The 14116-nt window shown below is 46.8% G+C and overlaps 1 protein-coding gene across 1 annotated transcript in view; it reads right to left on the minus strand.

Annotated features, from left to right (window-relative positions):
- The window catches only part of COL27A1 (collagen, type XXVII, alpha 1), a 152514-nt gene that overhangs the window by 51562 nt on the left and 86836 nt on the right, over positions 1-14116 (minus strand). Inside the window, exons 22-27 of the mRNA XM_006865693.1 lie at positions 13778-13822; positions 12593-12646; positions 9879-9923; positions 2852-2905; positions 532-585; positions 264-317 (exon numbers count right to left, since the gene is read on the minus strand). Of these exons, the coding sequence (XP_006865755.1) occupies positions 264-317; positions 532-585; positions 2852-2905; positions 9879-9923; positions 12593-12646; positions 13778-13822 (306 nt within the window). The remainder of the gene's footprint in view (positions 1-263; positions 318-531; positions 586-2851; positions 2906-9878; positions 9924-12592; positions 12647-13777; positions 13823-14116) is intronic.

The following is a 14116-nucleotide window of genomic DNA, read 5'->3' on the forward strand; positions in this document are numbered from 1 at the left end:
CATCTCTCTTTAGCAGCTAGCACACTGACTGGCACACAGTAGGTGCTCAGTAAAGGTCTGTTAATGCGCAACAGAGTACTTACACTCACCTCCCCCACTCCAGAGAGAAACTTTAAAGCAGTATCTGTTCCTCATCATTCCTGCACTGCAGAGCCAGAAGGTGTGCAGGAAAATTCAGGGGACTAAACTTTGAGAAAATACATTTCTGCTCTTTAAAGCCGTCCACATGAGGAATTTCTGTTATTTCCAACCTAGGAGCTTACCGAGGGTCCAGCCTCTCCGGGGGTCCCAGTACCACCTGGAGTTCCAGGGTGGCCCTACCAAGAGAGAGAGAAAAAGGAGGGATCAGATGTGGGAGGTGCCTCTTCTTCCTTCAGTCCAGGCAGGCAGCAGGCAGGCCTCCCCCTCCCCAAAAAAGGGAAGGAGCGGGTCATCCCAAAGGTCCAGTGTGTGCAGAGGCAGTGGGGGCAGCCGAGCTGTCACCCAAGGCTGTGACAGGAGAGAGAAAGAGAATGTAGACTTACTCCTTACCATTGACCCCTTGGGTCCGGGAGCGCCTGGGGGTCCCATCATGCCCCGGTCACCCTGTGATGAAGATAGCAATTCAAGGAGTCATAGTTCTAGGGGGCGCTCTGTGAGGGACAGGTGCAGAGGGGCCTTCCAGAGGCCCAAGGTCTCCAGAGACAGTGATGAGAGTGGGTAGGGCTCTGGGAGGTTCCACATCCATGGCAGTGTGCCACACAGTGGGTCTCCCTGGGGCAAGGATGGTCCTGATTAAGGATGTACTAATTACATTGTCCCCTTTGATCCTGGCCCATGTCATGTGGTCCTCATTAGGCCTGGCATCTTCTAGGCTGGGCTGGCTGAGACGGATAGGGCAACAGAGGCATTTCCTTGCTTGTCTTACCCCACACCCCCACTCAAACCTAGATGACACACTGGAGCATTAGAGACAAGAGTCAGTCCCTCTTGACCAACCCAGCTGTACTGGACAGAGATGGTGGGTGTAGCAAACAGAGCTACAGTTGGGAGATAGGAGCTGTGGGCTCCAATCCTGGCTCTGTTTGGGGAGACCCTGTTTTATGAATCCATGCATCCAGCAAACATTTATTGAGTATATACTCTGTGCCCTGAGTTACGTGTCAGAGCCTGAAGATAAAATGGCGAACAGAAAGAGACAGCTCTTCCTCCCATGGAGAACAGAGCATAGTGAGGAGACAGGAACCACCATAACAAATGACAAGTTCCACCAAGGGCAAGGGCAGTGAGGGAGTGGGTCATGGTGCCAAAGCATAATATAGGGAAAACTGCCCCACCTGGGCGCAGGAGTGGTTAGAGAAGGCTTCCCTCAGGAAGTGTTGCTTGAACTGAAATGAAAGACAAGTATCATCCAAGCGGTGTGGCGCTGTGGGTTAATGTACCAGACTGCAAAGCTGTTTGAACTGCAAGGTTGATAGTTCAAGCTCACCAGCTGCTCCTTGGAACCCCTATACAGGGTCATTATGGGTCAGAACCGACTTGACAGCATAAAGGGGAGCGCTGGTGGCATATTGGGTTACACACTGAGCTACTAACTGCAAAGTCAGCAGTTTGAATCCACCAGCTGCTCCTCAGGAAAACGATGAGGCTTTCTACTCCAGTAAAGATTCACAGCCTCAGAAACCCTAGACAAGGTTGCTATGAGTCAGAACCAACTAGATGGACACAGAACAGCAACAGACATAAAGGGAGGTAGGTGGATGGGAAGAATGTACCTGGACAAGGTATTGTGTGGGCAATTGTTGGGAGACAGGAAGGGAATGAAACAATTGAACAACAAGAGGCAGCCAGAGTTGGTTTGGGCTGTACTATAGCTACCATGGGGAAACTGGGTGAAGGGTACATGAGATACCACTATACTGGTTTTCACAACTTCCTGTGAATCTATCATTATTTCAAAATTATAAAATGCTAAATGCAAAAGAAGATGAAAGCAATAGGGCATGGGACTTAAGGAGTGATGAGGATGGAGGTACAAGATTAAGTTGGAAAGGTAGGTGTTTGGTGGGTGCTTCCTGTCTCTGGACTTACTTCTCTCTGTCCAGGGGAAATAATATGGCTCTCGGAATCAGATGGGAGTTCTGGTGTGGCACTGTGGGTTAATGCGCCAGACTGCAAAGCCGTTTGAACTGCAACGTTGGCAGTTCAAGCTCACCAGCCGCTCCTCGGAAACCCTATACAGGGTCGCTATGGGTTGGAACTGACTAGATGGCACTTAACAACAACAGGAATCAGATGAGCCCATACTAAGGAAAGCACTTACCATCCAGGGCCCATAGTGGGGGCTGGGAAGCCATAGGCTGTGTTAGAGCTGGGAGCCAATGTGCCGCAGAGTGGTTAGACAGCAAAATGTGGCTTTTGGTATTGAAACCGATTGAAGTCCCAGCCCTGCCACTTACTATCTGGGTGATATTTAATAAGTTAACTCCTCTCTTTGAGCCTCAGTTTTCGCATCTGTGAAATGGAGCTGCTGGGGAAGTTAGCCAGGCAACATCTGGAACGATGCTCCTATTTTTAAAAGGTGAAGCCTTACCTCCCGCCCTGAAGCCCACCTCCAAGCTAGGCCAGTGGGTGGCCATAAGGAGCCCAGAATTAGCTGGCTGTCAAAAGTCTAACTGTGTTTGAGGGCAAGACAGAATCTCCAGGAGATGTCGGAAAGGGGACAATGATCTTTGAAAGTCTGGAATGTCCAGGCAGTGGGGCAGAAGCCTCAGGAAAGCCTGACACGCCCCCAGGTCAGCTGCCCCCTTCACCCTTTAAACATCTTAATACACAAGCTCTATTTTTTTTGTTCCCCCTCAACATAGCTTACCTTTTCTCCCACAATCCCTGGTTCCCCGACCAGACCAATGAAGCCCAGCAGACCCTGCAAGAAACGTTTATGGAGGTGAGACAAAGAGGGAAACAGCAAGAATTCAGGGACATGCTGAGTTGTTAGGGCAACTCACTTGCATTTTCCTTCCTCTGAATCTCAACTCCCTTCATCTCCCCTGCCCCATGCTGGTTAATCCGGCAGCCTGGGGCTGCCACTGTGGAGAGCTGGCCTCTCTCTGGGCACCAGGCTCACTTCCCTCACTCCACCAGATGGTTCTGATTTTGGAGCCAATGGTGGGACTGCAGCCAGCATCCCTGGGAGCACCACACATTCTTCCCGCGCCAGGAGCGGGCTGGGAGTGGGTGGGGGCAGCGGGGCGGCCTTTAAGCTGTGCTGGGAAGAAGACTGTTTGTGAGAAATCTGTCCCCATCTTTTAGGGCCTTGGGGCCATTTCAATGAGAGAAACAAACCCGTTGGCTGAGATAGAAATAACCTAAGAGTATCTGCCAAGAGATCTGATTGAAATTTGGGAAGTGGAGGTCTTTTTCTGTTTTCTGAAATGCTTCCTCTCGTCACACACACTGTGGTTCCCGTTTTCTGACTCCCTGGGTGAGAAGTTGCTCTGTGTTCCAGGGTTTCTCCCAGGTGGCTGCAGGCCTCCCTGTGTCTTTCTGAGCTCACAGATAAGCACACACACAGCGAGAGGGAGAAATTTAGGAAGTCAGGGCCCCCCATTTCTTGGTAATGTCCTAATCTCATCACTGCTAGGGAAAACACAAGCGCAACCTGTTCTTGTGTGGTTCAGAGATTCAGAAGTGGCTTTGGGAAAGCCCAGAGTTTCTAGGAGAATTAAGAAAGACTGAGGTATCAGTAGGTTTTACTCCATAGAAATCTCTCCCCAGACATCAAAATCTAGCCAGAGAAGAGTAGGACCTTGGGTCTGAATGGAAACAGGTCTGAAGTCATGGGCTCAGGAGGTACCGCTGCCCCACCTGTCAGTTACTTTGGGTGAGGGGACACCAACCAATTTCAAAGGGACTGCCTTTGTGAGCAGTTTAAAAGTGGTCACACAAGCCAGAAACACACCTGCCTATGCTGTTGCAGCCAGGATTCAACTATGCTCCACTTGGTTCCAAAACCCAACACATCTCCCTCCACCCTGAGGCCTCCAAAGTGGGTGGCTGTGCACAGATCTCCCTGGCACCCTGGCACTACTGCCACATGGGGACCCTGAACCAGACCCAGTTCCCTGAACCCAGAGGCCCCTCAGAAGTGATGTATGAAGGGTGAGGGAAAGGACAAGGTATGAGGACATGGCTAATATGTGATAGAGAATAACCGAGGACTTGGTTTGGGAACAACTTACTTAAAATATAAGTTAGAACATTTTCAAGATGACGAAATCATGGCTACGATTTATTCAGCACTTTCTATCTAACAAGCCCTTTTGCTGGCACTTTATCTATGTTGGAGACCTTTAGACAATTTCAGAGCCTCTCTCAACCTGACTAGTAGATAGAACGCAGGAAGACGAGGGTTCAGAGGATTCGAGATAATGTATGGCACACCCGGGCATTCCATAAAAGTTCATTCCCTCTCATCCCACCTTAAATTCATTTTGAAAGACCCCAGGGTTAAGGCAGAGGGTCGAGCACCCCATAAGAGAGCCCTCAGACACTTAAAGAATGCGAATGAAGGGAATAAAAACTGCTCTGTTCAGAGGCACCTACTTGACTGGCCCAGAGAAACAGAAATTTCATAATTACTTGAAATTTATGAGTTGTTGGGTCCTGGAAGACAGGCAGCCATAAAGCTCAAACAAGAAGCCAAACAGGATCCTAATGAATAAGGACCATACAGCAAGTACCCCATCCCTGCTCCCCACGCTGGGACCCCCAGGGCACTGTCCCAGAACATCCTGGCAAGTCGCCTGTGGGTGGAGCTGAGGCAGGAGCAGGGAGGGTGGAGATGGCTTTGAAAGCCGCTAGGGACACGGCTGGGTCCTTCTGAGCTGGCAAGTGGGCACAGGGGAGGAGGGAGCATGCTACCTGCAGCAGGCATTGCAGACAGGATCCGAGCCCTGGTCCTCACACTGACCACAGGCAGATATAGGACCACTGTTCACTATAAGAGTTTCTCTGTCTCCCTTCTTTCTCACATAGTACATTCTGCTGGGCGCTGGGGGTGAAACTAAGAACAAGATGGGCATAGATCTCTTCAGGGACTAGACGTTTCAGAGTTTGGTGTCTGTATGCCTGGCTTCTCAGTTGGACAAAACCTCTTAAAGGCCCATAGCTTGTAACCATCCTGCATTCCCAGCACCTAGAACAGGGCCCAGCCAGCAGTCTGTGCTCCCACGAGCTGCTAGAGAAAGACAAAGGCTTGAGGAAGAGAAAGTGTTTTCCAGCCCCTCCTGATCAGGTGGAGAGCATGGCTTTGGAAATCCAGAGACCTGAATGTTTGGGCTCTGACAGTTACCATCTGTGTGATCTTGGGTAAGTTACTTAGCTTTGTAAAATGGAGATAATACGGACGCCATAGGGTTGTGTTGGAGGCAATTGCAGGCAATGGCGTATAAAGTGCTTGGCACAGAGCCCGGTACAGAACAGGTGTCCAGTAAATACAGCTGCGACTGTTATTTTAAGGAGTTCTTGTAGCATGAGCTTCACAACTCTTTCCTAGGGTTCTCTCCTCTGTGATCATTCAGTCATGAACAGGAAATGGCTGCTCCTTCCCCATGACCACATGGGGAGAGTGCCACAAGAGCTCATCTGCTTTAAAACTCAGACAGGTCTCTCTTTCTTGTAATGGTCCAAGCGCGCTGGGCAGTTGGCTAGGGACTCTGGTGACAAGTGGGTGGCTCTGTGGCTTTCCTGGTTCTAGCTTGGTCACTACCCAGCTTACTTATCTGAATCGAGCTTCTTTTTCATGAACCCCAGATTGACTAGAATCCAGGGGTTCTCCCCTGAGGTCCATGGAAGTCTCCATGGATCAAATTTAGGACGTCTGTGAATTTGAATGGGAAAGATGGCAACATTTAATTTCACTAACCTCTAACTAAAATTTAGTTCTTCCTTCAGATGTGAATGTAGGCAACAACAAACCACAGTGGTATTAATTACTACTTGCAACTTGGCCATAGCTATTTTATGTCTTATTTCAGTCATTGCTGCAGAGATCACAAAAAATTATATCATTAAGACCTGTCACCTCTTCAAAACTAAGGTAGTTCTTAGACCTGATGCTTGTTGCTGTTGTTAGGGGCCATCTAGTTGATTCTAACTCGTAGTACAACAGAACAAAACATTACCTACTTCAATGCCATCCTCACAATTGATGCTATGTTTGAGCCCACTATTGCAGCCATTGTAACAATTCATCTTGTTGAGGATCTTCCCCTATTTTACTAACCCTCTACTTCACCAAGTATGCTATCCCTCTCCGGGAACTGGTCTCTCCTGATAACATCTCCAAAGTATGTGAGACACAGTCTCCTCATCGTGGTTTCTAATGAGCATTCTGGCTGTACTTCTTCAAAGACAGATCTGTTCATTCTTCTAGCTGTCCGTGGTATATTTTCTACTCTGTCAATACTATACTTGAAATACATCAATTCTTCTTTACTCTTCCTTGTTCATTGTCCAGCTTTCACATGCATACAGAGTGATTGAAAATACCATGGCTTGGGTCAGAAGCACCTTTACCCTCAAAGTGACATCTTTGCACTTTAACTCTTCAAAGAGGTCTTTAGCAACAGATTTACCCAATGCAACATGTCTTGATTGCATGTCTTTGATTTCTTGATTGCTGCTTCTATGGGCATTGGTTGTGGATCCAAGCAAAATGAAATCCTTGGCAATTTCAATCTTTATTCCCTTTATTATGATGTTGTTTATTGGTTCAGTTGTGAAGTTTTTCTTCTCTTTAAGTTGAGATGTAATCCATATGAAAGGTGTAGTCTTTGATCTTCATCAGTAAACCCTCTTCATTTTCTTAGATTGTTAATGACTCTTCCTTAATCCTGATGTTTCTTCATATTCCAGTTTCTTGGATTATTTGCTCAGTACACAGATTGAATGAGTATGGTGAAAGAATACAACCTTGACATATACACACTTTGCTTGACTTTAAACCATGCAGTAGCCCCTTGTTCTATTCAAACAACTGCCTCTTGATCTATGTACAGTTCTGCATGAGCACAATCATTCCAGAATTCTCATTTTTAGTTATCTATATTTGTTAGTGTCCACACAATGTAATGTCTTTGTATAGTCAATAAAACACAGGTAAACATCTTTTAGAATACTCGTATGTCACTGTAGGATAAGTACTTGACTGCTAACTACACGGTTGATGGTTTAAACCCACCAGTTGCTCCTTGGAAACTATACAGGATCAGAACTGACTCCACGTCACTTAACAACAACAACAATTATCTTTCTGGTATCCTCTACCTTCAGCCAAGAGCCATTTGAAATCAGCAATGATGTTCTTCATTCCATGTTCCCTTCTGAATCCAGTTGGCATTTCTAGCAGTCCCCTGTCACTGTGATGCTGCAACCATTTTTTAATTATCTTCAGAAAAAAAATTTGACTTGCGTGTGATGTTAACAATACTGTTAGATCATTTCTGCATTCTGCTGGATCACCTTTCTTTGGAATGGCACAAAAATGGATCTCTGAGTTGGTTGGCCAGGTAGTTGTCTTCCAAATTTCTTGACACAGCTGAGTGAGTGCTTCCCACATTGCATTATTTGTTGAAACGTCTCAACAGATGTTCCATCAATTCCAGAATACTTGTTTTTTGCCTTCAGTGAAGCTTGGAAATTGATGACTTCCAATTTTCCTAGATTCATACCTTGTATAGTCCATTTTCTGCTTATTAATGAATGTTTGCTGCTATTTCTTCTCATTTTGAGTCTTGCCACATCCCCAAAGCTTTATTCCTTCCACATCATTAAGGTCTACTCTACACTGAGGAGGCAGCACTCCCCTAGTCATATTTTGAGTGCCTTTCAATGTTATCTTGTGGCACTCTATCAGTGTTCTGTTGCTATCCATGAGGTCTTACCAGGACAATTGTTTCAGAAGTAGGTCACAAGGTCCTTTCTCCCATTCTGTCTAAGTCTGGAAGCTCTGTTGGAAACTGTCCACCAAGGGTGACCCTGCTGGTACTTAAAATAGCTGTGGCATAGCTTCCAGCATCACCGCAACATGCAAGCCACCCCTGTATAACAGACTGACAGATGAGTATGGCGACCTGCTACTAGATCTAATTATCTAATCAACTAAAGAAGCATATATATGCATCTATTACATTTTAAAGGAACTCTGGTAGCGTAGTGGTTACGAATTGGGCTGGTAATCTCAAGGTTAGAAGTTAGAAACTACCAGCTATTCTGCAGGAGAAAGATGAAGCTTTCTGCTCCTGTAAAGATTTACAAGCCTCGGAAACCCTGTGCAGGGTCGCTATGTGTCGGAACCGACTCCACGGCACTTAACAACAACATTACATTTTAACATAGTTCCATATGTTATATGAAATCCTTTTGTTTTTTATTTTATACATTTAAACTCTCTATTCTGAAAAGGCATCTATGGGCTTCAAAACCACAAAAAGAAGTTAGGTGCCCCTGGATAAAGTAACTCCCAGAGACCCTTTGGTTAAGAATATTGAAAGTACCATGGACTACCAGAAGAATAAGCAAATCTGACTTGGAAGAAGTACAGGCAGAACACTCCTTAGCAGCCAGGATGGTGAGAGTTTGTCTTGCTTATGTTGGACATGCTATCAGGAAGGGCTAATCCCTAGAGAAGCAGGGCATGCAATAGTAAAGTAGAGGGTCACTGAAGACAAAGACCTTCAATGAGAAGGGCTGGCACAGTGGCTGCAACAATGTGAGGATGGCACAGGACCAGGAAGTGTTTTGTTCTGGGTTACTATGAGTTGGAACCAACCCAACGGCACCTAACAACAACAGGAACCCTTTGTCTCCTGACATTCGAGGATTCTGAGTGTCTATTTCTCCAGGGCTCTACCGCCAGCATAACTATGAAATTAAATTTGCTGATCGTATTGCCTTTTATTTTTCCAATCAGGAAATATATCCAGGCTGTGGCAACCCTTCCAAACTCCTGGGCTTCCCACAGAATGTGCTCAAATGACACTGGAAAGATTTCAAAAATCTGAGCCTCCCCTTGTTTTAATTCCTTTCTTCCCCCAACAGATGTTTCAGGCCTGGTGAGGAAGCCCATCGCGTGCAAGTCTCACGCCATCAATGGTGCTTCACAGCGCAGCCAGATTCTTCTGGGCCCCCAACATCATTCTTCTTCCTTCCTGAGGCAGCCCCCTCCATGGTTCTTGAGTGGATGGGGGTGGCGGTCCTTCAGTAAAGGAGTAGGAGAGAGTGCCACCTTCCATGCTTACAGTCCAGAGATCAAGCATTCAAGAAGCGCTCTCGGGCCTGGGCAAAGAGATTGAAGCTGTCGGTTCTCCAGCATTTGGAGCTGCAGCTGTCCAGCACCCAGAGCCCTGCGCTTGGATAATTCAACAGCATGACCTCAAAGCTCCTCTTTAATGGCTGGTTGTCACCTCTTCTCCTGTTCAGACTTTGGCCCAGCTTCCCACTGGCCAGAGCTGCCAGTTTGAATTTCACTGTCTGTAATTTAGGGATGTCTGCACCAACAGCTTCTGGCAAACAGCTACACTTCTCCAATCTCCAGCTTCCTCGTCTGCACACCAAGGGGGAGCACAGACAATGACCAGTCAGGGTTCTTCCAGCTTGAAAGCTCTGGGAGCAAAGTTACATAACCTCATTGGATTAGTTTAGTGCATCAAAAATATCCGCTTTTTCATCCAGTGACTTTATCTGAGATTCAGCATCCACATCAATGAAAGGGGGAAGATGAGCAGATTAACCTGGGGAGCTGTTATGTAACCTGGTGATGTATATAGAGTGCTCAGCACAGGGCTTAGCACACAGTAAATGATCAATAAACAGAGTCACAGTGTTCAGAAACTTACCAGCTCGCCCATGGGCCCAGGACGCCCAGGATTCCCTGGTTCTCCCTGCAAAGAAACAAAGAGGAGAGTCACTTAGAATGGTGGGTGGGAGCCTAGACCTTCTGAGGAATTTTTAAGTTACTAGGCTGAGTCCCTTTGGTAGGGATGACCCAGGAATTTCATGACCAAAGTTTGGCTGTAGAGACCCCAAATAAATAGCAGGGACAAAGGGACATTTGGACAGAACCTCTGGCCCGAGAGATGAACTAACTAAACAAACATGCCTGAGTGACCCTTGACATTTTACCAAACACCCTGATGTTCATAGATCATTTAGGTCCTTATTGTTGTTGTTAAGTGCCATCGAGTCAGTTCTGACCCATACATAGAAACCCTGTACAGGGTTTCCGAGGAGCAGCCAACCTTATGGATCAAACCAACTTTGCAATTCAGTGCATTAACCCACAGCACCACACCAGGACTCCCGGGTCCTTGTTAGCCCATTGCATTTTGTGGAGGTGGAAATGGAGGCCCAAGGTCTCACAGTGAGCTAGAGGTAGGGCTAGACTTGACCCTCGGTTTGCCTGAATTAAATTCTCATTTCTACTCCAATCTGCCATGCCACCATAGGAAGAGCAGGGAATTGAGGTCCGCAACCAGTTCTTGGGTGACCTTCATGAGTCTGTCTCTGCCCTGGGTGAGCTTGGTCTCCTCAGCTATAACACGAGCTCGTGACCAAGGCTAAATGCCCAGTGTGTATCACAGCCTTGGTTATCAGCTCCATCCACGGGGTGGCTCCTGTGTTTTCAGCCAGCTGGGAGGGGAGAAGGCTGCCCTTTTGAGTCCCTGAAGCCTCTGGAAATTAGGGGCAGGGGTCAACGTAACCAAATCAGTGTGAGTTGAAGAGAAGTGGCCAGGCATGGGATAAGGTAGCAGACAAAATCTACCCTGGACTTGTCACTGCTCCTACCACAAAACCCCGCTGGTGTCTGAGGAAACAAGGCTGAGACCTCAGAGGACAGGACATGGGAGTTTTCCACAACACTTTGGCTCAAAGATGGATTTGGCTCATCCCAACCCTGGTCAATCAGAGCATCAGCCTTCCCACAAGCTCCTTCCTCAGACCTCACACTCACAAAAACCAGAGGGGCCAGGACAGATGGGTGGGCCATTTCCCTTGAGGGAAGAGGAACGGAGTTCTTTGCCTTAAGCCTCTGCTTGTCCATGGGAAAATCCAACCCGCCAAGGGGAGCCTTGAAAAACCATTAAGTGAGGCTTCCTCTCCTACCTTAGGTCAGTTTTCTTTCGATTACTTACAACAGAAAGAACTACTGTTAACAAAAGTAATATATTTTTGTGGAAAAACCTGGGAATGCATAGTGGTGATTGTTGGACCCCATGATGAATGTAATCAATGTCACTGAATTGACATGAAAAAAATGCTGAAATGGTAAATGTCATGCATTTTTTTTTTTAGCATAATAAAATACTTTGGGGAGTGTTGTGGATCCACATGATAAGCACTGGACTATGAACCACAAGATCTGAGGTTCAAGCCCACCAACCACAGGGGAAAGATGAAGCTTTCTGCTCTTGTTGAAGACTTAAAGCCTTGCAAGCCCTATACGGGCCACTATGAGTCAGAACCAACTCAACAGTACTTACCAACAATAAAATATTTTAAAGAGGGAATACATATTCATTATACACAGTGGGGAAAATATATAGGCTCAGAGGAGGAAATAAAAGTCTCTTATAAACCTAACATAGTGGATTAAGCACTGAGTTGATTACCACAAGGTTGGCAGTTCAAACTCATCAACCACTCCATGGGAGAAAGATGAGGCTGTCTGCTCCCATCAAGATTCCGTCTCAGAAACAGTAAGGAGCAGTCCTGCTCTACCCTACAGGGTCACTGTGAGTCAGAACCAACTCAACAACAGTAAGTATAACCCCACCCATTCATGTTCCAGCTGTGGAGTTGGTTCCGACCCATAGCGACCCTGTGTAGGGTTTCTGAGAAGCGGCTGGTGAGTTTCAGCTGCCAGCCTTTCATTCACACTAACCTCGTGGCCCAGTGCTTATCCTACAGTGTCATACCAGAACCCTGCTCTGTGCATAGAGTGACATAATGCAACCCAGTGCTGCAATTGGCTCACTTTGAACCAAAAGCAAACCCAGTGCTATCGAGTCCATTCCAACTCATAGCAATCCTACAGGACAGAGTAGAAGTCCCCCCTAGACTTTCCAAGGCTGTAGAGTCTTTATGAAAGCCCACTGCCACATCTACCTCCCACTAAGAGGCCTGTGGGTTTGAACTGATGACCTTTTGCTTAGTAGCCAAGTGCTTAACAACTGCATCACCAGGGTTCCATACCTTCCCATTTTATCACCTGCTCTGATCCTGCCTGCCACGGCATTTCCTCATCTTGACTTTTAGATGTTCCACAAGACCATCTTATAGGGTAATATTCAAGAAGTATCCTATATATTATCCTATTGCTTGAATAAAACCCTACAGTTGGGGTAGTTTTCCTGTTTCAAATGTTCGGTTGTTCTCTGTTACAAACACTTAGTGATAAACCAAGACCCTTTCCTCCACTTTACACAGCTGGCTGTGGGATTTAGGCCTTGTCCTTCAATCCTCATAAGTTAGTTAGCTCCCTCTTTTGTGCTCTTCAGGCATTCTCCCCCTGCCCCCTCCCAGCCCAGCTTCCATCCCCAGGTGCCCTCACCTTCAAGCCATCTGGGCCAGGCTTCCCAGGAAAACCCTTCCTGCCCAGTAGACCCTGCAACAGAGAGAGAATAGAAGGAGCTGAGCGGAGCAGCATTCTGGAGGTCCAGGGGATCTGAGGCTGGCCACAGCATCACAGGGGGTCAGCTGTGCTGGGACTGCAGGGGGGTCTCCAGCTATGAGCTTAGGCAAGGTCCCTCCCTGTCTGTACTTATTTGTAAATGGAGATGATGACACCAGCTTTCAAGGGGTGAAAGAAAGAAGGGGTGTTGACAGAGTACAAAGGGTACAGATAAGAGGAGCGTGTGGTCTGGGTGTCCTTGGGTGTCCCTGAGACCCTTTCAGGAGGTCAAAGATATTTGCAAAATAATATAAAATGTCATTTGCCTTTGCTACTCTCCTCTCATGAGCATAAGTGTTGAGTGATATTGCAACAGACAGAAAGAAGCAACAGATATGAGAATCTAGCTGTCGTCTGTTAAACCAGGCATTAAAGAGAACTGCAAAAAAAGGGTTTTTAAAAAAGGCACTATTTTCAGTAAAGTATTTAACTTTGGATACTATAGCTATTTTTCATTCATAACACTATAATTTGTTTGTTGAACATAACTAGGTTATTATTCCTCTTAAATGAATTCATGGATAAATATTTTTTCAGTGTCTCAGCTTTAATAACTCATATAGTTAAGTATTGATAAGGGTAACCTACAAACACAAAACACTCTGAGGTCCTCAATAAGTTTTAAGATTATAAAGGGGGACTGACCAAAATATTCAAGAACAGCTAGTTTGTGCAGTTGTTGGGGTTTTACAGGGCTTCTAGGAAGCTGCTTGGAGCAGCAGAAAGAATGCAGGCTTAGGTCCCAAAAGGGGTGTCTCCGCTTCCTGCCTGTAAGATACTGGGATAACCCCCAAGTCCTTGAGCCTCATTTTCCTCCCCGCTAACGAAATTAAGAAAGGGGTGCCTCTCTCCTGGGAGAATCAAAGGAGAAAATGGGCTCAAAGCACCCAACACATAGTAGGTGCAGTGTAATTGGACAGGTTACTGTCTCTTGTCTCTCCTCTGGGATCTGTCCTAGTCTTCTCTCCGGCTGGCCCCATGGCCCCTTGTCCTCCCTGATGCTGTTCACCTGTCCACAACTAGCTCAGCTCTGAGCACTTCCTCCCCAGGCCAACAACCACTCACCTCCAAGCCAGGTGCCCCTGGTGGCCCCATGGGTCCCTCATCGCCCTAGAGTCAGAAGACAGGAGAGAGGAAAAAGGGAGAAAGTTAACCCAATGGAGTTCTTACAAAGTTTGTCCTATCAGGAGGGGAATGAGTGGACAGAGGAGAGTCTCTCCTGGACAAAGAGAAATGGGGAAGATGGACAGACCTGGGCTCCCAGCCCCACCCAGAGCAGAGGCTCCAGCAGCTATGGCCTAGATATCTGGGCAAACAAGGTCTCCATATCATCTGAATAGGGTCAGTACGGGGAGCATTGGCATCGTGTACTGTAGGGAAGAGAGCTTCAGCTTGTAGCTTAAC

The sequence above is a fragment of the Chrysochloris asiatica genome, unplaced genomic scaffold (genome assembly GCF_000296735.1).
Source record: "Chrysochloris asiatica unplaced genomic scaffold, ChrAsi1.0 scaffold00081, whole genome shotgun sequence".
Classification (NCBI taxonomy): domain Eukaryota; kingdom Metazoa; phylum Chordata; class Mammalia; order Afrosoricida; family Chrysochloridae; genus Chrysochloris; species Chrysochloris asiatica.